This window comes from Festucalex cinctus, chromosome 1, assembly GCF_051991245.1.
Source record: "Festucalex cinctus isolate MCC-2025b chromosome 1, RoL_Fcin_1.0, whole genome shotgun sequence".
Classification (NCBI taxonomy): Eukaryota; Metazoa; Chordata; class Actinopteri; order Syngnathiformes; family Syngnathidae; genus Festucalex; species Festucalex cinctus.
In genome coordinates this window covers 60,010,234-60,035,882 of record NC_135411.1, presented here as the reverse complement: position 1 = coordinate 60,035,882, position 25,649 = coordinate 60,010,234, and the positions used below count along the sequence as shown (strand labels likewise).

The following is a 25,649-nucleotide window of genomic DNA, read 5'->3' as shown; positions in this document are numbered from 1 at the left end:
ATACAGCAAGTGCACTTATAGTGCTTTATCTACAGTGCACCAAATGGTGCCCAAAGGAAAGGAATTCTGTTTTTCCAATACTTTTGGCGGGGACTGCATCTATGCCGGGGAAGGCAACTCTGGTCCAAGAGAGCTGCATTCCTGCGTCTTTTAAAATGTCTCCCTCCTACAACATGGGTGTTTCAAATAATCAGCTCATCAGCATGCTCTGGATATGCCACATAACGATCCTGACCTGTGTTGGAGGAGGGAGACCTCTAAAACACACAGGACTGTGGTCCCTCAACAGTACATCCCCCCATTGCAAGGCTTCCAACAGGATGTTCTTTGAGGAAGAGAGACTGGAAGAGTCACAGAAAGGCGCAAAAGTGGACATTCCATGGAAATAATTTTGCTGTCAATTGCTAGTATACAAATGTAATTGTACTACGGTAGTAGACTCGAACTTGGATGTAATTTAGCCTTCTCAGACTTTTCATGGTGAAAGGGGGAGGGGTGGGTGGGACATGTCCCGACCCATAACAGTTGGCTAAATATTATTTTCAAGTAAACCGACAGCTACTTGGTGAAAGGGACAATAAAACACACAGACTTGCCGTCACTGTAGTTTGCTGTAATTCATGTCACAGATAGATCATAAAACAAGAATAGCAACTCAATTGTCACCTTTGCACCATAGGACACAATTTACCTGATCTACATAATACAATACAACCATCCTTTATTCACTGCCTCAGTAACTAATGCACCACACACCCTCTCCTTCACAGAGTTAAAACATGAACAGTACACCTACACATTGGAACCCCTTGTGTGTCATTTACGGACTTGCGTGGACACAGGTGACGTGAAACCCACAAGGCTGGGAAAGTGTGGGGTGCCACTTCATTCATTATATGTATTCCATTGATGTTTGCTGAGGGCCCTAATTGAGGTTCTTGATAAGAAAAGGTTATCTACAGCATGAGGCCCCCTTTTGGTCACAGCTGGGAATGTGATGGGCACTCCTCAATTTGGGAGTGAATGGGGAAGGATGGCGGGCCACAAAGAAAATAATTTTTGCCATTTGGAGCGGCTACAGTGGAGGACTGAGGAGAGACGGATTGAAATTGTCGCTGAGGAAAAGGAAAGCATAGGTGCAAACCTGCTCTTTCAAAAACAAATGTATAAAATAAATTTGTAATGAATAAAAGCAGCAACATAACTCCAACTATAATTTCATACATAAGGTAAAAATAAAGAGGGATAATGAGACACTTTCAGACAAAGACTAGGTCAAATAAATTGGGGCGAGTGAGTCAATCCTCTGAGCTAGATGACGAGTCAGAGTCCTTCTGTGTGAGGATGACGTCATCTAATAGGGCCTCTTGATCCGAGCTGTCATAGTCTCCTTGGGAAAGGCTGTCACCAGCCTCAATTTTCACATCGAAGTCTGGACTGGTGAGGAAGTGTTGGGAGGTCTCCAGGTCCTCCTCGTCCATCATGTAAGCGCCATCTGAGACCAGCGTCTCCTCTTCCACTCCTTCTAGGTAGGGATTTTCTGGCGTTGGCTCTGGAGTGTGGTGGTGTTGGTGATGATGGTGGTGGTGGTGATGGTGATGATGGTGGTGGCGGTGGCGACTTTTCTTGGGGACCTCTGAGTATTCAGTCAGCAGTCGATGGAAGAGCGTCTCAGGCAAAACACCCTGGAAGAAAAAAAATGGTAGAAGACAGTTCCATTATTTGTTGCAAGCTTTGTGGTATTTGATGTCACACAAAAGGTTTGGAAAAGTTCGGTTTTATACACGTGTATATTAACTCATTCAGCCGCAGCCATTTTCACTGAAGCAACCCCTTTTGCTCCCGGCTGTTTAACTGGACTTTGACTGATTTTGCAAGGCCCGCAGAATATTGTGTTCTATTGCTATAAAAATATAGAACCTACCAAAAGGAAGATTAGAGTCTCGTCTTTTCATCAAGAAAAAAAAAAAAAAAAAAAAGTACATTTATGTCTGTTTCCGTTTTGAAGCAATTAGCATTACAAAATTGCTAAAGTTTCCTCATTATTCATAATCCTGTTGAACACACTGGGGAAAAGAGCTTGTTGCAACATGGCGCTTGGTTCTCTTATACTGTGCTGCCACATCCTGGCCTTTTTTTTTGTAATCACGACCATTGCTTTAAGCGACCTCTTCAGGTCAGAGGCTGCATCAAAGCTTTCGGTATGCTCTAGCATAAAAAAAACAAAACATGTATAAATACGGTTTTGGGAGCAAATGAGTTAAGAATCAAGAGCGGTGTACGTACAGAGTTCCGAACCGTTTCCGACCAATCGGGCGCAACAACAAAATCTGCATTTTCCTCGAGGTATTCTCTCAGGTCTTGCAGCATGGGGCAGAATGCAGCTCCGACCTTAAGTGGGGAAACCAAACATTAGTTGGAAGGAAATGTCAACAGGTGTTTAATAAGGGTGTTAAACCAACGTGTATGTCCGACCTTCTTTCCTGTCCTCATGTTAATAAGCTTGACCTTCTCGTTGCCTGTCAGGGCTTTATCTGCCTTCCTCCTCCTCTTCCTCTTGCTCCGATTCACAAGAAGCTGAAGAAACGAGGACACAAATAAGACCAAACACTCCATTTTGCTTCACACTTGCTCTTTAGAGACCAAGGAACAACAGAGCATCAAATACATTGAGAAATGTTTGTACCTCTAGCATGTCTCCCTCTACTTCATAATCTGGATTCTCTTTCAGCCAGGTGGGAGGATCCCGGCGGCGAGGAATACGCTCCAGTGGATCAAGGAGGCCATCTGGGTCTGATAACTACAACACGGAAGGATGGGGGGGGGGGAAAGTCAGCGGACAAAATGCGGTGTGGTTGCCGCACCCAAGGCTTTTTCATCAAGATGACCACTGTACCTCGAGTTCTCTGCGTCGCTTACGGCTGCTCTCGCCCCCTGACCCGTTGGGCATCAGTGCCTGCTTAGAGAAGGTCAGCTTCAGCCCCTCCTCCTGGGAAAGTAAAAGAGAGATGTATTGAGCCATTAACCTCCACTGCTGTGCCTACCAAGACTTACATGCCTAATACTTCAGTATTTCCTATGACCAAAACAAACTGACAATGTTAGTTATCTTTTTTTTTTTAATAAATTCTCTTTACAGCAAGGTATTCTACATTTAACCATCCATTCATATAGTCTTCCACTTGTCTTCATTCATGACGAGTGTGAGCTGGAGCCTATCCCAGCCGACTTTGGTCAAGAAGTAGGATATACTCTGGACTGAGTGCCAGCCAATCACAGTACACTGAACACACTCAAAAGATGTGCATTTACAGCTGACATCAGTGTACCTAGCTGTTCACCATTTTACATCAATCACAAGTTAAAAACTGAGATGGATTTTTTCTTCAATATACAAACTTGAACATGTCCTGTGAACCAAAAAAAAAACAAAAAAAAACCAAAACATTGTCAAGAAGTGTTGACCACGACAATGCACAAAGCAAGATCTGAAAAGTTGTGTGTACCTTGAGGAGTTTGACAGTAAATTCTCCATCCTCTCCTTCTCCAGGCATGGTGATCTGTTTGCGGCCCGCCCGCGCGTAGGACATCTCGTCTCCCTGCAGCTCGGCATTTTGGTTGACATGCGCCTCAGGCACATAGCGCCGCCCTGATGGCCACTGACCGGTAAGCACCAGCGTACACAAACTATCCAAACGGTTGATCAGCACACGGTCCTGAGTGTAAATGAAAGGCATTGTTAAACATTTAGCATGACCAAGTCAACAAGCAAACATATACATTCAGTGGGCCCCCAAAAGTTGAATACTAATGTTTTTAAATTTCCATTCAATTTGAACTCAAATTCCACTCTGCTATCATCCTATTACTTTTTAAAAAGACCCATTTACCTTGGGCCAGTCTACTCTGATAGGATCCGTGTGCGCAATGCCATCCTGAGACAAGGCCATGGAGAGTAAACTATTCTCTTCATCTACATCACACGCCTTCACACCTGCAAGAAAACAAATAGGAAAGTCTTATGATGGGTTGATTTTTTGTTTTGGAGAACTGTGCATTGTTCTTGCCAAATATCAACTGACCTCCATCCACTTCTTCTTCACTATCTCCGCTCTCATCACTGCTGCCTGATCGATCAGACGACGACGAGCCTGAATCTGTATCCGAATCGGAATCAGAAGCGCCCTCTTCACCTCCTTTGCTTCCTCCTTTGACTTTGTTCTTCTTGAAGCTCCAGCTTTGTCCTGGTGGCTTGTCGTCATGGTGAGTCATCGGTGTACTTTGCAGGTGAGCACCACTTTCACCACCTAGCAAACTAATGTCCACTTCATGCCCGTCCTCCTTCACACCCGACACCTCCGCGATGGACTTTGGCGGGTTGAGGTGCATGATGGGTTGCGGCTGGGGTGGAGGCTGGGCTTGCTGGTTTTGAATGAATTCGTCTCGGGCCGCTCCGAAGGTGAACTGTGGGTCGGAGAAGACGGAGAGCTCGGTGCGGCTGACGCCGTGCAGCGCCGCGCCGAGCATCAGCTGACGATCGTGGTCCGGGATACTCCACCAGGTGGGCAGCTCGGAGGTGTGAGGGGCCAGCGGCAGACGCTCTTCTAGGCAGGGATGAGGGAGGACACGCTCTCGGAGGCGACTGAGGAGGCTAATGCGATAAAGTGTGCGGGATGCACGCTCCTCTGTGATGGGGGCCACAATCTGGGGAAGTGGTGACGGATCTGGGGAAAGTATGGAGGTAATGTTTATCCATCAGCCTACAGAAAATCAGGTAGAACAAAACCACTGCAGGCATGAACGTAAAATCATTTGTGAAAAATACAAGCACAACTGTAGCTCTGTACTTTTTCCATGTAGCTTGCCCAACACTGACAACATGCTGATGTAGTAACTTGACACTCGACAATGTTGCATGCTACATTTTGTGTATTGGGCGGCAGTAGTTACCGTCATCCCGACCAGGACGCAGGTGGCACACTCTCCGGCACATGGATACAAAAGAGCGGAAGTAGCGGCTAAGGCTTTCATCCGTTTTTTTATCCAGGCGTGCAAAGGTACGGAATCGTGTCCATTCATAGTCTAGTTCTTCGCCCTCAACAAGGCCAGGTTCCTTTTTCATTCTTTCCACACCGAAAGTTGAGACCACTCGGTAGAAGTCACATTCCTCCCTGCGTGTCCACCTGCACAAATCAAATTGGGGGACTTTTAGTGAAGTGGAATTGACTGTAGTTAAAGGTGCATTGTGCGGTTTAAAAAGGTAACATTAAAGATTTAGCTACATCATGCATTTTCCACCAATGCCCAGATGAGTACGAAGAGCTTTGACTGTTTTACTCTGACTGCACCTATCAGCTTTATTCTTCCCTTTATAGTACTCCACAGTTTCTTTGGGAAAGGGAGGGGTGGAGTGGTGGAGGGTGACGTCATGCGTGTTCCCACAGAGTAGTGGACATGTGGCGTTGTGTGGTGTTAGCTAGCGTACGGCCCTGCACACATGAGCTGCTAACTTCCCACAGTTGGGATGCTGCAGTTACACTTTGGGCCAGAGGTGGCAGTCGTGAGTAAAAAAGTAAGACTGCACAAAGATCCTTTAAAGTCCATCCATCCATTTTCTTGACCGCTTATTCCTCACAAGGGTCGCGGGGGGTGCTGGCGCCTATCTCAGTGAAAATCAAAGGCCATATCGCCCAGCCCTATGTACTGTATACCTTTGTTGTCGTTCCTGGCGCGCTATCTCCTTCAGCTTGCTGGCTTGCTCACACCTCCTGCGTCTGCGGTCGCCCTTTGCCTCTGCTTCAATTTTCAGCTGTTCCTGCCGGTAACTGCGCTGGTACGCTGTGACCAACCGTCGTAAGCGTGCAGTAAGAGATGAACTCGAGGGCCAGTCGCATCCGCTCTGGTTCTGGTTAGAGATGCTTTCTGTGATCACTGGTGCCGCCTTGTCTTCAACAGACATGTCCTCCTCCATCCTCACTCCGTCAGGCTGCAGAACGGGAGCGTTAAGTGACAACATGAGTTATTTGTTAAACCGTTTCAGAGCTATGACAAAGTTCTCACAGATATACCTCATCATACGAATCCTTGGGGAGTCTTGATGCAGGCTTGAACTCTGGGTCCTCTGAGTATTTATCGTAATCACCTCTGTGTCAAACAAGTAATAAGCAGGTGAGACATTACCTGACTCAGTCGTTCCATCACCTACACAAACAAATGCTCTCACCATCTCATGGAGAGCTAGATTTCAATACGGACGGAAGTGAATAATATACAGCGGTACGCTGACAAACCAAGAGAATATAAATGAATACTCTATACCTGTGTACTGACCTTATAAAGTCTAATTAAGACCAAAAAACAACATGTTGGCTCATAACGCCAAAAAACCCCCATTTAAGTCAGGGTCACAATGTTTGTGTGAATACATATTACATGAACTAAAAAGGCACAAACAGTGTCACTCACTCATCTCCCAGCTCGCCATCAGCAGTGTGCTGCTCCGCATCAATAGCCTTGTCATCTGGCCGGCCCACCCTCTCCAGGAAACAGAGCCGTGGATCAGCACGCATGGTTGTGTACATTTCATAACCTGATAGCGGCGAGAAGGTCAATTACATACAAACTCCATCTCATAGTAGAAGCAGAGCTGAATAAGTGGACAAAATCCTTGTTGTTGTCCAGGATATTCTTACCATGTTTAAAGACACCAGCCAGCAGAGAGCGGTCCGCCTCCCCATCCCACCATCCTGCAGGTACCTCTTGTTGCTCCATCTCCGGCATCCAGATATCAACATCCCTGAAAATAAACATGTTAGTCCCTTGTGTGTCTTAGGTATCTTCACAGAGTTTATAGGTGTGTGTTGCTAATTGGCATGGGCCAATATTATTCTGACCGTATGATAACCGTGACCAAAAATATCACAGGGTCGACCATCGAAATTACAGATCTAAAATACGCTTTTTTTCTTTACAGTGTTCCCCTCGTTTTCCGCTGGGGTTAGGTTCCAAAAAATACCCGCAATAAATGAAATCCGCGAAGTAGTTAGCTTTATGTTTTACAATTCTTATAAATGTTTTAAGGCTCTAAAATCCCCTACCACACAATTTAGACACTTTTCTCATTGAGGCATTTACATGTTCTCACATTTCTCTCTTGTTCAAACATTGACAATGTTCAAAACTTCATAAATTTTATAAAATGGGTATATTACTGCAAAAAAATATGCAAAATTGCACTTAAAAAAAATCTGCGATACAGCGAGACCGCGAAAAGTGAACCGCGTTATAGCGAGGGAAGACTGTATATACATAATTTAATGTGGTTAAATAACATACCACCCCCCACCCCATTGAACACAATCTATACTATTTTTAAACAAAATATAGAATATTTTGTATATTGAGAAACCTGTACAATGTTATGTTTAAAAAAAAAAAAAAGAAGAAGGAAAAAAAAAAAAAGGTAACATTGTTCTGTTTTAATTTGTCTTTGCAATTCTGAGTCAGAGTCCAGTCACTGATGAGCTATTTTTAGACCGGACGACGACTAATAGTACTACTCATGTTGCCGTTGGGACTAACTAGTACCAGCTGTTATTTTATTTATTTATTTATTTTATTTAGGATAACAACAAAAAGGCATTCATGTAAGTAAGATGGCGTTTGCACAGTATCTATTCGGTTTCCCTCCCTCCTCCGTGCATAACTGCTCACCCCTCCCGGCCTCTCATGAACTTCAAGAGTGGCATGTTCACTCAACTCTGGAAGCAGGCAATCAGACAGACAGTATTAGAGGTTATTGAAACTATGATTTTGTAACATTTTAAAATAATGGCGCAAGTATTTTTTTTCTGAAGAGTAAAATATATATATATGTATTTATTATTATTTATTAATAATTTCATTTCAGGCCTCAGTGGTGGAAGTGAATTATCTGATTAACTAAGGATGTAACTGATTTTAGCAGAGGTGACCAGCATCATGAGATGTCTTTAAAAAAAAAAAAAAAAAAAGTGTCAAAATGACGATGCCATCATTTTGAGAAAGTGATGATAAACTGAAGTTTATACCTAATGTCGGCCCCTTTTAGGACAGAATCCGCATGATCACCAATCACTTCTTGTTTCAGATAGTACAGCATCCGCACTCTCAGCAGCACCCTATGAGAAAAGAGGCGTCATATAGAAACATAGCACAATAGTACACACATTTGCAGGAAAACACAACTTTTATTCTCGACTAACTTGTTGCACTGGTGTTTGAGATGTTTGCGGTAGCTGTCATCAAGCAACAGTGTGTCTGGGTTGTACTTGCGGATCCATTCCACCTTCTGCACATCAAATGTGCTCTGCGCTTTTACCCTCTTTCCCTTTCTGCCTCTGGGTACTGGGATGGAAAGGCCTAAGGAGGGAGGGGAAGAAAAAAAAAACTCAATCAAGGGAAGAATTTCCATGCCTCAAACAAAACAAAGCTATTTTACACGACATGCAAGTTGAAACCATCTCCCTACCAGAGTGGTTGAGCAGCGTTTGAGGTTCGCGGCCGTTCTCTGGTGGTGTGATGAGTTCCCAGATAAAACTTTTAATGTTCTCATCTCCCCGATAGTGAAGGAGACAAAATACCAGGATGACGCGGCAGATTGTCTCCACATCGCGCTCACTCAGACGCCGCTTACATCTGGCATGGGAGAGGATGTCCCTCCAGCGGCCCCAACTGGAAATAATTGACAAAAATGGGGTGTTCGAGTTAGGGTTGTCACGATGAGGGAAATATCATGAAATCGTGATATTAAAACTGCCACAATATCGTTGTCGTCATGTTCACAATATTTAAAAGGAACACATTGTTAAAAAAAAGAAGTCAGGTTGATTTCCATTTGTGCAGTTCTAGTACCCTGTAGTGGCTAGTTTATTAGTGCAATTTAATTTTCATTAAGGATGTTTTGGCCTTCTATGTTTAAAATCTATGATAATTGTCAGATGAAGGGGAACCTAATTTGCTTGTGAAGCGATCAATGTGTTCTTGCATTAGCAAGTAAGTGCCTCAATATTGTTATTAGAGATTGTAGGTGGTTTATATGCATTGCTGTTATGTACAAAAGCATAATATTGTGCTTGTTTTTTTTTTGTTTTGTTTTTTTAAGTATGAGCTCTCTCTTTTTTTTTTTTTTTTTTTTTACAATATTGTGATCTTTTTTTAAATATCGCCAACACCCCCACAATATCGTGATAATGATCGTATCGTGATGTTTTGATATCGTTACATCCCTAGTTAGAGTCCAAGACAGCATTAAACTTGAGAATACTAATTTCTTATGCAACTCTACTTACCCATAGACAAGCAGATGTTTTTCCACGCGGAAACAGTCGGTACGACCGTAACCCACTCCAGTGTGACGTTCAGCACGTCGGGAAGAACGAGAGTGTCTGGAATTCGCAGGTGGGTACTCGTCGTCACTGTCCGCATCAGATAGTTCGGCACCTTCTCCTCGCAAAGTGGAATACTGGCGGGTCTGCTTGCGCACTCTGGGAGTGTCAATCACGAGTGTGTTCTAAGGGTGACAGAATAAATGAATGATTACTCCCAGCAAATTGAGAGAACATAAAGGCACACAAGAAGTGCAAAACAACCTTTTAGACGTGACGATCAGTTTACCTTTCTATTGATCGTATCCATGTCTATGTCCGCTTTCTTGGCCCACTTTTCCCAGAATTCCGGGTCATCGAGCGCAATGTCATTCCGGTTCTCAGAGGCCACAAAGCTGGCCTTGGAGAAGGTGGAGCCCTTGCCCTCACTCTCTATGGTGATGGTGGTGGCTCGGCGCTGGAGGATCTGGTCGATGTCTTCCTCACAGAAGCGACTACCCTCATCATTCTCGTCCATGATGGCAGCATAAGCCCCTTTCCTCAGCAGGTCCTCAATCTCCTTCTTAGAAAACTGCTGGATCTGCTACAAGTAACATTTTGATGGATTAAAAAATGTGCAGAATGTGAAACACACTAATCCGTAATAGAAATGATCTTACCCCATTAACATTACTCTCTTTATTGCCACTCATGCTTTGCAGGACAGCACGGTCGAGGCCCAGCTTCAGACTTGCTTTGTCCAGCATCTCTCGCTCGTAGGAATTCCTTGTGATCAGACGGTAGACCTTGACAGCCTTTGACTGGCCAATACGATGACATCGGGCTTGTGCCTGAGAGGGTTTAAAACCAAGAAAATATTTAAATTGTATTATTATGACGGGAAATTACAGCATCAATCTACAAAAGGAAGAACTCCAAAGACGGGCAATGTTGAATACGTACCTGCAAGTCATTCTGAGGGTTCCAGTCCGAGTCAAATATGACGCAGGTGTCTGCAGCAGTGAGGTTAATACCCAAGCCGCCAGCCCGGGTACACAACAAAAAGACAAAGCGGTCCGAGTCAGGCTTGCTAAAGCGATCGATGGCAGCCTGTCGTAAATTGCCACGTACTCTTCCATCAATCCGCTCATAAAGGTATCTGTAAAAAAAAGAAAAAGGAGTCAACACAAACTTGAAAAGAGACATACAACAGTGGGAAGAAGAAAATAAGGTCAAGTGTCCCACCCACCTTTTGTTGATGAGGTAGTCCTCCAGAATGTCTAAGCAGCGCACCATTTGGGAGAAGATGAGGACTTTGTGGCCGCCAGCCTTGAGACGTGGCAGCAGCTTGTCCAGCAAGACGAGCTTTCCAGCTGACCGAATTAGGGCCTGCAAATGGAAGTCTGGGGCCAGCGGGTTGTACACCTGCCGTAACTCTGCTACAATCTTCTCCTCCGCACCTTGTTAAGAAAGACAACACATTAGTAGTGTAACGGATCGCAAAAGTCACGGTTCGGATCGGATCACGGATTTGAGTCACGAAACCGATCGGGTTTTTTTTGTTTGTTTGTTTTTTTGGATCAGGGAGAAAAAAAAAAAATAGTTCTTTGTCTTTATTTTGTAAAGTTTTTTTTGTTTTCCACTAAATTAAAACAATCAATTCAAAAAGTCTAATATAGCATTGAAGGATTTAATGTCTGCATAAATTTTGTAAAACGCCTTTTCCCATTAAATAAAAACAAAAAAAAAGAAATAAGAAAATTCAAAGTTTCCAAAGTTTAGGACTTAGGAACAACTTTTACGTGCCATTTGAGGTAGAAACACTCATTTTTACATGGTTCAGGTGTAAAATAAGTTATGAATGGCTTAAAATTGTGTTACTATAATCTAAACAGCTAAATTTGACATTTTGAGTTGAATGGGCAAAAGTGTTTTATAAAATAAATGAAGACAAAGTTATATTTCCTTTTCTTTTCTTTTTCCTTCAATAATGAAAAGACAATGTACAATTTAAGGTACATTCCCTTCCTTTAATCATGGAGAGTGAATTACAAAGTAGACTTGGTCCAGAATATTGAAAAAGAATTAAGAGTAATCCAGGTACCAGCTGTCAAACTAACTTACCAGTCGGCCACCAGACACAACAAGTAGCCGCTAGCCACTTACGTCGGCGACTTCTGCCATATTATACAATGACAGCGTAAGTAATAAGCGGTTTCTTAAGAGTCCTAAATTAGCGATTTAACATGAGTTCGGGATAGCCTCGTGTTGATGTTGGGTGCAACTACCAATGTCAATCAACTACATTAAAGAGATGTCTAAAGGGGAAGTCAATTTTGCCTTCACGCCATGAGGTGGGTGAACTTCAAAGGAAAAGTGTACTTAGGCTATTTGCATTGCCGTCAATGTATTACTGTATTTGGTAAACTTTATTTTGAAGTTGGGCTTAGTATGTTACGTTGAGTCTGTTTCAGATTCCTTGACATGTCAGAATTAATTATGGGGGGAAAAAATCTGAAGTGGTGAACTAAAAGCGAGTTGCGATACCATTGATGAGGTAAGGGTGGTTGCAGCACTTGCGCAGTTCCATCATCGTGTTGAGCAGGTTGGGGACATTGCTGTTACTGTTTGCTCCTAAACTGAGAAAACTGAAGTTCCTCTCCAGGATAGCCCGGTAGTACTTCTTCTGAACATCCGTCAACTCAACCTTAGAGAGGAATACAAGAGTCATACAAAAACATAGGGAGGCTGTTGTCCTCATGCATTAAGAACACTTACTAACCTCAATGATTGTCTCCTGTTTAGGTGCCAAATTCTTCTCAACATCCTCCTTGAGCCTTCGCAACATCATCGGCTTCAATATAGCTTGCAGCTTCTGAACCTGAAGTGTCAAAAAAAAAGAAAAGAAAAATAGAACTTGTTCTGTCACAGCAAAATTTAAAACATTAATATTATGACAATTATGACTTGTACTTTTTATAGTCACAAGGTAAACAGAATAGTGTGTCTGTTGGTGCCATATATCATGTATTGTTCACCTGTTCCTCTGTTTTGAGGTCTCCAAATTCCCTGAGAAATTCAATTTCAGAGGGGAACTGGGCAGGTTCCAGGAAATGAAGCAAACTGAAGAGTTCCTCCACAGTGTTCTGTAGAGGAGTGCCAGTCAACAACACTTTGTGCTCCTGGGGGCGAAAACAATATGTAAGGTGACTCCCAAATCAAAGCGACAGCATAATAGGGTTTTATTTTGAAATTTCTGCTTGGGTCAACTCACCAGGTCTAACATTTTCAAGCTGTCCAACAGCTTGCAGTTCCGATTCTTGAGGCGATGCGCCTCATCAATGATGACACAACGCCAGGATATCTCCCTCAGCTCAGGGCAGTCGGACAGCACCATCTCAAAAGTTGTGATCAGGGCATCAAATTTGTACGCGCCCGGGATTAGATGTTCCTGTGGACAAATTGGCAACATTAATTAGAAATGAACTACTTCCGTCAAATCAGCTACTATCAAGTCTACCTTATCATCTTTGCAGTACATCTCATACTGTTGGATCATCTGCCTGCTGGCCAGGCTGCCATGGTAGACGATGGCGTTCATGTTGGTCCACGTGGAGAATTCCCTCTCCCAGTTGGTGATGGTGGAAAGGGGAGCAATGACCAGGAAGGGGCCCTGGATCCCAGTTGCGTAAATCTCAGACAGCAGAGTGATGGACTGGATTGTCTTTCCTAGGCCCATTTCATCTGCCAGGATACAGTTTTGCCTGAGACACAAGGCATGAGCAGAGTAAGAGAAAAATGTTAGAAGATATCCCCCAATGTCCTTCCTTTACAGCGGGGAAATCATTCTGTGTAATTCTCCTTAAGAAGAATTTTCCAAGTCAGAGTTGGAATCTTCATTGTTCCTCCTATTCCCTTGATTCTTCAGATTTGAATATTTTCTATGTTCCACTTTCATAAATGCAGTTTTTCCTCAGTATTTTTTTCAAGCTAGTGTGTGGCATTTATTTTGTGCAGTCTTAAAGGCACAGTCTTCAGTTTTCACTCAGGAAAATGCACCATATAAATACAGGATGTATACACATGAACTCCTCAGTCTACACCTCTGGGTTTCTGTTAATGTGTGGTGGTGATTTTTTCCTAAACCTCCACGCTCCCAGCCTGTATTTTGCCATTTTGTAGAGATAGACCGATAATCGGGGCTGATATTTGACATATTGGTACATATCGGTATCGGTCTGTTTTATTAATCTGACGGCCGATATGAGCGATCCATTTAAAACTCCGTCTTTTCGCTTCGAATGCAGCCCAGAGCGTCTCTGTCTGTTATGGAGTCCAACTCCAGCAATGTAACGCCCATAGCAGCATTTGATTGGTTAGCCGTGCAAGAGCCAGAACCAATCAGTAGTGTATGCCTGTATCACAGTAGCCGGTCACACACGCACCCACGGACACAACGCGAGAGACACATGCTTCGAAGGTAAGTTAAAAGAGAAGAGACTCCGCCGATGGTTTCACCATGATAAGCTAAACACATTGAATTATGTTGTGTATTAAATGCACTATATGAATGGAGCTGCATTGCCTTGCATTGAATCCCCGCTAGCTAACAGTGGTGTGTTCAGCTTAGCATGTAGGCTAACACCCAGTAGCTAATTCGCTACTTGAACTACTCGGGGAGGGAATCACACACATTTTCACTTAATTAAGTAAATAATGTTTGTTAGAAAGGTTCCAAATATTAACAGTTGTCATTATTATATTGTCTAGTTCCATGTTAAGAGTAGACTAATGTCATTATATTTACCTCTCGTGACGCACACATTGCATTCTGGGTCACGTCCACTACTTGTTGCATAGCGGTTATTATGCAGTGAGATGCCACAGTGACACTAAATAGTGTTTAGTTACTTTATATTGTGTTTATTTGTCGCACTGGTTTGCCATTGTGTGCCTTAAGCTTCGACGTCGATTTGATTGACAGCTCGTTGTGCACCTCGTTAAAGTCCGCTCCGTAACTAATTAAGTGTCTCAAACACCGTTTAACTACACGAACGTGTTCTCTTCCGTATGTTTGGCATTAGTAGAGAAGTGCACTAAAGTATAGTGTGCTTATTTGCTCGTTTTGTCTCTCTTTTCACGTCATGTCTGCCGTCAGTTGGGACATTATCCTCTCAATCGATGCCACTAATATGTAACATCTACGGCCGTAGTCGGCTGCAATTAATGTTCAGTGATATAATTTTGTTACGTGCATCATACTTTGAATAATGAGCTCATGTTTGGTGTGTTGTATAACTTTCTCGTGTGTTAGTAACTATTCATGTGGACAGCTAAGATAGTGCTTGTTAATGTGAATTAGCAATGTTGCAGCCTAGTTATTATTTAGACAAGTACATCTGTGCCATTAAGTGATACAGTACAGTACAGTAGTGAGAGAATAGTGTGCCCATATACACACACGTGTCTATAAGTGTAAAACACATTAAACAGCAGAAAGTGGCAGCGGTCCACCGCAACAATGTCTGTTTAACCAAGTTATTCTTACTATTATTATAACCAAGTTATTTTACTCTACCTTTTTCTGCGTTGATTGGGGCATCCTAAGTGGCAGTAAACTACATGATGAAGTGTCTTTTGACAGTTCTCTTGTAGAGAGGAGTAGCATGATATTGCTGTTCTCGATTTAAGATCCTCAGCTTATCAAAACTGTCTATATGGTAACAATAACAATAATTATAATAAGGTCTACAAGAACTGTATGGTGTTCAGGGATGAATAGTTTTTCTCATGGAATTTTTTTTTTTTTTTTTTGCTGTAGTAATAAGTAATGCCACAGCTGATGCACATTTTGAATGACAGGATTCCTCCTATTACTTCAAAATATAAAAATATAACATTTATAGAATAAAACTACAAGTATCCCAAATGCTATAAAAGGTAATGTCACATTGGCCCCCACATTTAACTCCCCCCGCCACCAACGTCTTATTGCAGATAGAAGGATGTAAAATGAAAAGTGTAGTGTGAGAATCCATTGTAAAGAACGGTTAGGGTTTGCATTATTCAAAAATTTGGTGCCAACATTTTAACTTTTACTGCAAATGAATATCGGCTTCAAATATCGGTTATCTGCCTCCTTGACTACCGATAATCGGAATCGGTATCGGCCCTGAAAAAAGCACATCGGTCTATCTCTACCATTTTGTGTTTCTTTTGTCAAGAGCGGGACGTTTCTGTGGACAGACAGTAGTTTACCCCTCCAGCCACAGATTTTTACTTTTATTTTTTTTTCCACTCAATCACACAAGCTTACATGAGTGAGTGAGTGAGTGAGTGAGTGAGTGAAAAAAAATTCCTGTATTTATATAGTGCATTTTCCTGAGTGAAAATGGAAGACCGTGCCTTTAAAATGTAACTTATGTTATTGAATTATGTATGCAGAGACTAATTTATTTATTATAGTCAAGGCAGATGTAAGTAAAATATCTAACACTGGGGTGTTGCTTACTTTGTGCATTTTTAAATAAATTTGACAATACACTGCGGTCTCTTAGTAGTGTACTCTGAAAGGGACTTTGCACACAGTTACGTGCACATAAAGATGTTTGAATGGATGATATTCACGTGCTTTTCAAAGCTAAAAATAATGTGTATAGTTTGTCTCCTGTAAAAGCAGGTCGTGACATTAAGACATGTGGGTACCAGCATAAGACCAGTTGAGAACCACTCTTCTGAAACAGGCCAACCATGTGAGAGTTGTAGTGAATTACCAAATACAATACAAATGTTTGACTCACTTGTTTGTCGCATTTGGACATGTCATGTGAATGGGTGTGATACATACCTGTTGTACCAGTTAAAGAGCAGCCAGTTGACACCCTCCAGTTGATATTCTCGAAGAGTGTTGCCATTCTTGTACTCTCGAGTTTCCTCCAACTTCTTCCATGAGCCAGCTTGTGGTCGTGTCTACACAAGAGGACAAAGGGAACAAATCACAACATATGAACTGACACGCAGACCATCTATTAAGTCGTTTTAATGTTCATAAATGACTGGAATCAAGAAGTAAATGAGATGCATGGCATTCTTTCCTTGACATTACTCAAAATCAACAAGCAAAATACAGGTCAATTAAATGTTCTTTGATATTGAGCCTTTCAGTCCTTACAGTTCTCTTGAGGCGAGGTTGTCGGGTTTGGATTTTGTTAAACTCTTCCACTTTGCCCTCATCCACATCCTCATTCAACTCCCAGGTTGCATCTTCATAAGGCAGGGAGCACCACTTAACCAAGTAGTATATCACAGGCTAAGGGGATGGAGGAAAGTGTCATACTTAGCAACAATACAAGAAATGTACTTTCTTTAGATCAGAATATTCATATTTATCCTTTTTTGTCTAATTTATTGTACCTCGCCATTGTCTTTGTCTATACTGTGGGATACATCCAGAATCCTGTCCACTTCCACATAGTCTGGATTAAAAAGCTCCTCCTCCTGAAGAGTACCAACACAGTAAAATCATTTCAAAGCACAACAGCAGCACTATAAAGTAGGAAAAAGTATGTGAACCACTTACATTTATGCATAAATTGGTCATAAAATGTGGTCTGATCATCTAAATCACAAGAATAAAAGACTGTGTAAATGAATATCATTTTTCATATTTTTATTGAGAAAAAAATATATATATATATCACAGGCTAGCGAGAAAAGAAGGAAGCGACCCCTTGCATTTAATAACTGGCTCACCTTCCTTTTCCCAAGCAAACATTTGCTGTAGTTGCAGATGAGATGTGCAGGATGAATTTTAGACCACTATTCCTCACAAAACTTTTGCAGTTCAGCAAAATTCCTGGGATGTCTGCTGTAAATAGCTAGTTCGCTTGATCACGGTCATGCTACGGATGGTCAATATAGCAATATATCTTCTGATCTGAATTATCATAATTTTTTTATATTGTTTTTAAACTTTGTTAAACTGTCAGTTTTCAAGCATCTGTACTGAAAACAAAAGCATGATCGTAGTTCAACATTTTATTATGAATTATAAAGGTATTATATAATTAATGCACTATTTGCACCATTTTGTATTTGCCTGCTTGCAAGGCATTGTGGTTTATATTAACCCGTTGAATGACCATCAATGTTCACTACTTTCCAAGTGCATTGTGGGTAATTTTGCATGCAAAACATTTTTTCTTTTAGACATTCGGACACCCCGAGAAAATGGTGTGACCCCTTAGTAGTGCACTATATAGGGAGCAGTCCTTTCATGTGCAAAAACCACAAATGAATATATTTTGCCATTAGATATTTTTTTTTTTTTTTTTGGTTTAAGAAAATAGAGCTGTTGCAACGGTCTTGGAAATTATTTTACAAGATATTTATTATGATATTTTTCAATACAATAGTTTCTATTGTCCATACTTTTCCAGGACTGGAAATGGATGAAATAAAACGTTGTGTATTTCCATACTTGAATAGGAGATCTGTATTTATAAAAATATGAAAACTGAATAGTTTGTGTGGTATTAGTTTAAGCTGACTGTGATTTTGAAGATCAGACCCCCTTTTATGACCACATTAGGCACAAATTTAAGTAATTCCAAAGTTTCACATACTTTCTCCTCCTAATATGTGTACAAAAATAAATAAATAAATAAAATAAGACCTTTGTGCACTCACCTCATGGAAAAAATGCCTCATCTGCGCATGTTTGGTCTTGAACCTTTTAATCTTTTGATGGATCCTTTTGTCTTTCTCCAGTTGCCCCATACTTGCCCATTCACAGTGTAAGTATGAGCTAGAAACAAGAATGTGAATTTTAACGTATTGTATTATAGTCACATATTCAAAGTAAATGCTGCATCTTGCTTGTCAAGATTGTGAGACTTACTAGTTCTTGTATTTTACAAAGAATTCCTCGACACTGATGTACTGGCCCGGGGATACCTACAAGAAAACAGTCATTTTCACAAATTTTACAATTGTAAATTATAAATGAAACTGTGAAGGAGAAGTAAATTTTTAAAAGCATACTTCTTTCTTCGCTATGCGCATGGAAAGCACTTTATCTACAATTGCAGCATCTTCTTCGCTTGGGTTTTCCTGCAAAGACAAACATGACAGTTCAATGAAGAGAAATACTCCAAATAAACATTTTTATTCAGTCAAGTCTCAAAAGTGAATGATTCCACACACCACAAAGAACTGCATGCCAGGCAGTCCATCACCATGTAACTCAATTTCATGGTGATGGTGTGCCACTGGGGGCGCTGCGCTGATGGAGGCTACAGCCGCCGTGGTCGTCGTAACGTCAACATCCTCCTGCTCGTCCTCGTCATCTGTTATCTTAATGTCCAGGTCCTCGGTGTACTTTTTCCTGTTCACCACGCGATTAGAGCGTCTCTTCTGGACACAAGCGTTTGTCATGTTCATTATGAGTCACTTTAATAATATACACAATATCTTCAATCAGCATGCAAAATTTATGTGTGTCAATTCAAGTCAAAGAGGCACCTCAGGGAAATTCCTTGGAGGCCATACTAGTTGTACATAAACAGCGTATTAAAACCAAATATTCTACACCTTAATGGAATAAAAAAAAAAAAAAAAAAAAAAAAAAAAAAAAAAAAAAAAAAAAAAAACTTTTAAGACAGAATAGGTCTTGAATAAGTGCGCGTGAGGGCAGCTATGCTTGAGCCTGGGGTCCTTTGACAGAGTCGGGTCCGGTAAGCTTTGTTTTGTTTTTTGGGGTACACTGACTCTCACGGCAAATGTGATGAAGTATGGCTTTGTCAAAAGTCAGATAAGTAGACACTGAAAAGTGAATGGACTGAGGCGTATGCTTTAATTTTACCGGCATCGAGCGCTACGAGCCCCGTGTATCTGCCTACGAGTGCTCACTTCACGTGGGGTGGATTTTGGGCGCAACACAATCCTTTTACTGACTCCGGAACGGTCGAGGAATGTTTGGAAGCAATGGCAGACACGCTATTTGAAAAGAAAGGAGACCAACTTAAAGTCCGTCAAATTTCCCTTGTCATCCTGTTCTATTGACTGTTCTTAAACTGAAGCACAAGTTATGCATCGAAGCAATATTTGTCTAAAAATCAAAACCAATTTGGTCATGACGGAGTAGACTGTGTTCAACTTCAAAGGTGCCACTTTATTTGAAGGAACATTCCATAAGCAGGGGCAACCTTAGAATGCGTGAACCATGTCTTCTTACCATGATCAAGTCCTCTTCCAGCGCCGCAGGTGAGGCCGGACTCAATTCCCCATCTGAATGATCCGAGGACGGATTCCTTTTTCTTTTCTTCGCCCCCACAAGAGTAATTGTGCTAAGAGAGGAACAAGAAATCAAAATATTTCAGTGACTGTTATCTGAAGATCAAGTAGGTGTTAAGAAAACAACATTTCCCATCATGCATCTCTTACTTTGTCTTGGTTTTGCTTTTGCTCTTAATGCCAGCAGGTATGGTGGTGCCTCCAGCATCTACAACTGTCCCTCCAGCTGGTTTGACTTTGCCTTTTTTCTCAGCTCCTCCAGCACTTTTAGCACACGTTCCTGGAACAACGGTTTTCCTCTTGCTCCCTCCCCCGCTTGTCTTTTTCTTTGTCGTCGTGACCACGGTCACATTGCCTCCGATTTCTGGCGAGGTCTGCGAGGATGGAAGTTCGTCCTGGTTGAGCACTCGAGGCAAGTTCTTCTCCCCGCGTGCTTTCGCTCTCGCTATGGCTTCAGCCACAATACGATTTGCCTTCTCCTGCTTGCAGAGGATCTCTACCCGTCGCACAGACGGAGAATCGCCAGGAGCCTTGGTGATGCGGATAGCCTGCGGTGATGCCGTGGTGGTTGTACTGGAGGGGCCTGCTGTTGAGGAGTTGACCACCTTCACCACGGAGACCGCCCCGCCGGCTGTAGATGCTGAGCTAGTCTGTATGGGCAAAGGAATGATATTGTTGATCCTGTCACATAGCAACTACTGCAAGGTGCAGAAAATGATTACCTGTGACTGCAGAAGCATTTTGAGAGGCACTGCAACTCTTTGCCCGCCTTGGCCTTGAGAAATCTGCAATACCTGCGGGCTGCCGGTCCCGCTTGCTCCTGATACCAACTGGTACTGGAAAGTTAGAAAAACAACTCACAAACTGCTTGTCTAATGTCACACTAAAATAATGAGTTCTACGGATGCTCTATACCACTTTTTTTAGACTGATGCCAGTACGAGTACTCAACTCTTCAGTAGTCACCAATACCAAGTACTGATACCACAAGTACTTTTGAAAGATAAAATGCCCCCCCCCCAAAAAAAAAAACATTCAAAGATCATTTTAAACAAAGACCTACATATCCCAATATAGCATTTTCCTTAAAATTGGATAAAATTAATAGCAATTTTCTAGTCTTCGAATTTCTTGTTCCTGATCGCCAAACAGAAGAGCTTTAAAGCGATACTTGACTTATTCAGCCATTTTCAGCAGTAAAAAGTTAATATTTTGTCCAGAATGAATTTGAACATTATTTTTCATGTAGAATTAATACCTTTAAAAAAAATATTTTTTCCCACTCGCCGTCGACTAAAGATTACATCACCTGTGATGAGGAAGTAGGTAATGATCAATCATGGCTCAGTTTGCTCAACAAACAGAAAACAGGTGAGCCATGATAGGTCGTTATCTACTTCCTCTGCACAGGTGATGTCATCTTCAGTAAACAACAAGTGGAATTTTTTTTTTTTTTTTTTTTTACTCATTTGCTCCCAAAAACGTATAAATATGTTCTATTTTAAATGTTTTAAGAGTCCCAAAAACGTATTTATACGTTTGTTTGTTTTTCATGCTAGAGCATACAGAAGGCTTTGATGCAGCTTCTCAACTGCAAAGAACGGTTAAAGAAAATGTTATTACACAAAGGGCCAGTAGGTGGCAGCAGAGCAATGGAGCTCAACCACCATGTTGGGGGAAAAAAAAGCTCAAATACTCACAATACTAATTAGATTTGTGAAAAATGATTAACCCTAGCTATATTCTAAGGCTAATTGCTGCAAAACGGAAAAAGATAGAAACTTTTTTCCCCTGATGAAATTAGAGACTTTAATCTTTCTTTTGGTAGGTTCCATGTTTTTATAGCAATGCAACACAATATTCTGTGGGCCTTGGAAACTCAGGAAAAATCCAGTAAAACGGCCGGGAGTGAAGGGGGTTGCTTAAGTGAAAATGGCTGGCAGTGAATGAGTTAAAGGCTAATTGTTGTATAAATATATATATATATATATATATATATATATATATATATATATATATAGTAGTTATCAAATTAATTCTGGACAAAATACTAGCATTTTACTGCTGAAAATGGCTGATAAGTCAATGAGTCAAGAATCCCTTTAACATTTTTTCTTCATTTTACCTACTGATGACGCAGCATCAGGAGCGAATAGGGGTTCAGTATTTTGCTCAAAGACACTTCCACATGGTCATAATGGCGGGGAATTAAACCCACAACCACAGGGTAGGGAGACAACCATGCTACCATTGAGCCATGCCGCCCCATAATATTATGTATTGTGTATGTATTTAATTGCATGATAAGAACATTCTTACCTTAACTCCACCTTGCTGGTTTGGCTGCTGTTGCACCTGCAGCTGGATTGTAAGAACTTTGGGCTGCCCTCCTGCTTGGCCTGCAGCCCGGGCCTGGGTCAATGCTGCGAGCTGGCTTCCCTGGATGACCAGCTTACCACCAGGGAGCTGTCCCAGAACCAGTCTAGCTGGAGCTTGGACCTGTTGTTGGCCTCCTTGGCCTGTTTGGACCTGCGTGACCTGGGGTTGGGCTACGACGGTTTGACCCACTGAAGAAGTGGCGGCAGCCTGGGAGGGTTGCTGGAGAACCAGAGTGATTCGTTTTGCTTCACTCCCCTAGAGCCACAAACGGAATTCATCAGTGTCATCGTGGTCATGAGCTGTAAATGCTGCCATCTTTATTTTCTTTTGAAATACGATGCTTTTATTTTGACATGTATAAGTTGCAGGCTTACAGCAGTTCCATCAATTTACACAGTCATAGACAAGTATTGGACGACACGTCTTTTTTTCCTTTGGAGCTGGTTGCTTTTTGTCATCATTCTTCGTTGAAAAAGTTGAGCAAATGGATAAAGTTTATTTAAGAAGCTGTTAAAGCATTCATGACTGTGATGATCACTTGTGGAAGAAGGCTGCCGTTGATTGAGCTGGCCAAAGTGGTCAGTAGCATTTCAATTATCTATCGTTAGCTTAGATGCTACACAATGCTATGTTGTAGTAAATATGTTTGTTTTGTATGTCTAAATTTTTAGTTCTACGGTGTATTGCTGAGCAATAAACATCTGTGAAAGGCACTGGAGACTCGCATGCAATCAATGGCCGGTATATGAACAAACAGGCCAACAAAACAAGCTTATAGTCAACAGCGGTGTGAATTGCCTAGTACCTGACGATTCGATCCGTATCACGATTCATAGGTCACGATTCGATTCAATACCGATTAATCCCGATATGAATTTACAAGTCGATTGTTACGATTTCTTTTACTCAATTTAGAAAATACCATTCAGTAAACATGTACACTGTAAGATTTGTATGAAAATTTATTATTTACTGATCTCAAACTTCAGTGTTATAACTGTGAGCCACTGTATTTAACAAACAGGTTGTAACCTTTTTCATGTTAGAACAGCATTGAAATAAAAATATTAAGGCTTAATGTTCCATTAATATAACATTCTTCCATGCTTAAGGTGTGAAAGTTAGACGTTTTGTTGAATATTTTTTCATCAAAAATGGATGTTAAAAAATCGGTTCGGCTGCCTATTGAATCGATTCTAGAATTGCGTGCTGTCGTATCGCGATATATTGCCGAATCGATTTTTTTTTTAACACCCCTAATAGTCAATAATGTCTACACAGTCTCAGGAGCACTTACCGGGGTTTGGGCCTGCATGGCCGGCTGTAGTTGCACCTGGTTTTGCGCTTGGATTTGGATCTGAGCAGGTTGGCTCTGGGGCTGGACTTGGACTTGGGCCATCTGTGTTTGAGCTGGAATCTGCACTTGAACCTGGTGGCCTTGCTGGGGCATGGAGGTGAGCAACAACTGCTTCACCGGCCCGTTGGGGGACTGCAGCAGCCTCTGCACACCCGCAGCACCAACCTTGACTTGAGTTTGCCCTGCGGTCGGTTGGTTCAAGACCGCTCCTCCTTGCAGTATAGGCATGCCGGGTTTAAGCGGTGAGCCGGACACCAAACGGATGACCTTGCTGCCCGTCTGGCTTGTGGCTCCTGGTACAGTTTGCAAGACCTGGGCTTGGCCCTGGGGACCTTTCAGAATGACAATTTTCCCTCCGGCCTGCTGCGTGATGGCAGATAGCTGCTGGGGCGTGAGCTGCTGAGCGATCTGTGCGAGTTGCTGGGCAGCAGTGGTGGTGGCTGCAGGGCTGGAAACATGTAGCGGTGAGTTAAGCAGGACAGTGCTACTGGTAACAACATTGTTGTTGCTAGCAATGGGTACGGTGGCATGGGCTTGGACTTGAGGTACTGTATCAACAGCAGCAGGAGCCTGGGCTACAGTGGCAACCGCAGCTAAAGGAACAGTCTGAGCGGCTGCCACTGCTACAGTCTGCTGTGTGGGAACTGGAATGGAGACCTGTTCAGGTACGGTGGCAGTGGCTGCTGCAGGAACACAAAGGCCAGCATTGACTGGAAGCTCAGGTGTGGGCTCGGACTCAACCGGTGCGTCCACCTGACCTAGCGCCAGTTTAAGAGCCTCTTCCACTGGGTCTGATGAACCCTGGTTGAAGGAGTCATCCGGGATGCCATCCAGGTTAAACAGGGGCGTGTCCTCAAAGAGGTCCATTATAGGGTCTGCCATCTTGCCCGCCCCCCCACACAGGGAGATGGGCACAATGTTAGAGACGCTCCGAGATGAAAGCTAAATTGTGCTCGTCCAGTTTCTCAAAATGTTATAGAAAACAGCTGGGGATTAGAGACAGAGAGAGAGAGAGAGAGAGAGAGAGAGAGAGAGAGAGAGAGAGAGAGAGAGAGAGAGAGAGAGAGAGAGAGAGAGAGAGAGAGAGAGAAAATACATGGATCACACCAATTCAGCATGGTTTAAACATTTGATGTATGATTCCAGATTGTTATTGTTCAGTGATAACATGTAGCACATGCTAAAAAAATAAAAAAATAAAAAAACACTAATAATGCAATCCATTTATTTATTGTTTTTTGTTATATTAGACTTCTAGATTTGCCAATTCAACAAATATACACATTTCATCAAGAAGGAATGGACAACGCACACGACCAACGTAGCTTCCAAGTTAACTACAACAGTAATGCACCATAAAAGGGACAACACAGAATTAAAAACTCAACAGATTCTCAATTTACCATAAACTGTGTAAATTGATATTTACATTTTATTTCTGACTTTTTTATGGTATTTAAAATAAACTATCATCTATTTTAGAATAGCACACATTAAATAAAGCACAGCAACAAAGAATATAACATATTCTGTGTTTTGTTGACTGTTCACTGATTAGTAGCTTTCCCTTCCCAAACAACCAAAATTTCACATATTACGCCAGAGTATAAGCACAACTGCAGTAGTTATAAAATAGTACTACACCGACAATTATTTAGTAATTCGAAATAGTTTGCATTAAGTAAGTCGAGGAGGCAGTGATGGAGAAGTAGGATGCTTTCCTGTGCTCACATTGCTCTCTGCCTCACAAAACCGTCGGTTAGCATTAGCATCTACCGCCAAGATGTGCCGATTGACAAAGCGTGAATGCAAGCACCACATATATTCACTCAAAATCACGCCGTGTTGTATGTTTGGGGCATTTAAATCGCTCGTGGCTCAATTACAACAGACCATCAAGTCAACCGGACTCCTTCAACCTCATCAACAAACCCGACCAAACCAAAGCAACGTGCCACAATAACCATTACCCGTCAACGTTCTGACACGGGTTAGGCCGCAATACTCTTTCAGTTAGTCTGCGTCAAATTTTCGGTAAAATACCGGAAAATAACCATCAGGTCCGCTGGCCGAAGGTTCACAGTAATAATTCGGGGCGCTAAATTTACCTTTGCATCGACACACATGGCTTTCTCCGTCTCACAACACAGTACGATTACAGGAAACGGCTAGGGAAGAGCAGGAACTAACATTCTTGCCAGAGAGCCCGTACAAAGCCTGCCTCGCGGACGCTAACGAGCTACGATTGGCCCGTTTTCTTCCGAGCCGGAAGCACG

General features: G+C 42.1%; 1 protein-coding gene across 2 annotated transcripts; it reads right to left on the bottom strand.

The window, feature by feature from the left end:
- Window positions 1–592: 592 nt before the first annotated feature.
- Window positions 593–25,614, bottom strand: chd8 (chromodomain helicase DNA binding protein 8). 2 transcript variants are annotated; one of them, XM_077498123.1, is made up of 39 exons: window positions 25,482–25,614; window positions 23,314–24,359; window positions 21,957–22,271; window positions 20,360–20,473; window positions 19,788–20,287; window positions 19,579–19,690; window positions 18,549–18,758; window positions 18,387–18,455; window positions 18,244–18,299; window positions 18,033–18,150; window positions 16,758–16,841; window positions 16,516–16,653; window positions 16,192–16,313; window positions 12,865–13,108; window positions 12,619–12,795; window positions 12,383–12,526; window positions 12,127–12,225; window positions 11,892–12,051; window positions 10,594–10,804; window positions 10,308–10,503; window positions 10,025–10,195; window positions 9,655–9,948; window positions 9,330–9,550; window positions 8,510–8,712; window positions 8,244–8,400; window positions 8,070–8,159; window positions 6,693–6,796; window positions 6,466–6,589; window positions 6,069–6,144; window positions 5,712–5,986; window positions 4,951–5,183; window positions 4,083–4,724; window positions 3,891–3,994; window positions 3,507–3,716; window positions 2,897–2,989; window positions 2,687–2,800; window positions 2,476–2,577; window positions 2,287–2,391; window positions 593–1,685 (listed from the first exon to the last, which is right to left on the bottom strand). In XM_077498123.1, the coding sequence occupies exons 2-39, from the start codon at window positions 24,253–24,255 to the stop codon at window positions 1,299–1,301; spliced, it is 7,716 nt and encodes a 2,571-aa protein (XP_077354249.1). In that variant the 5' UTR covers window positions 24,256–24,359; window positions 25,482–25,614; the 3' UTR covers window positions 593–1,298. The 2 variants fall into 2 exon arrangements, with proteins under 2 accessions (XP_077354249.1, XP_077354258.1); XM_077498132.1 differs by having other exon boundaries at window positions 9,655–9,945.
- Between the last annotated feature and the right edge of the window lie 35 nt (window positions 25,615–25,649).

What these genes read in the sequence shown, in the direction of transcription:
- chd8 (XM_077498123.1), bottom strand. Translation starts at nt 24,255, where the DNA reads ATGGCAGACCCTATAATGGACCTCTTTGAGGACACGCCCCTGTTTAAC. An exon ending in TGGAAGAGGACTTGATCATG is followed by an intron (nt 18,759 to 19,578) that starts GTAAGAAGACAT and finishes GCTTGTGTCCAG; the next exon opens with AAGAGACGCTCTAATCGCGT. An exon ending in GATGGCGAGCTGGGAGATGA is followed by an intron (nt 6,145 to 6,465) that starts GTGAGTGACACT and finishes TGTTTGACACAG; the next exon opens with AGGTGATTACGATAAATACT.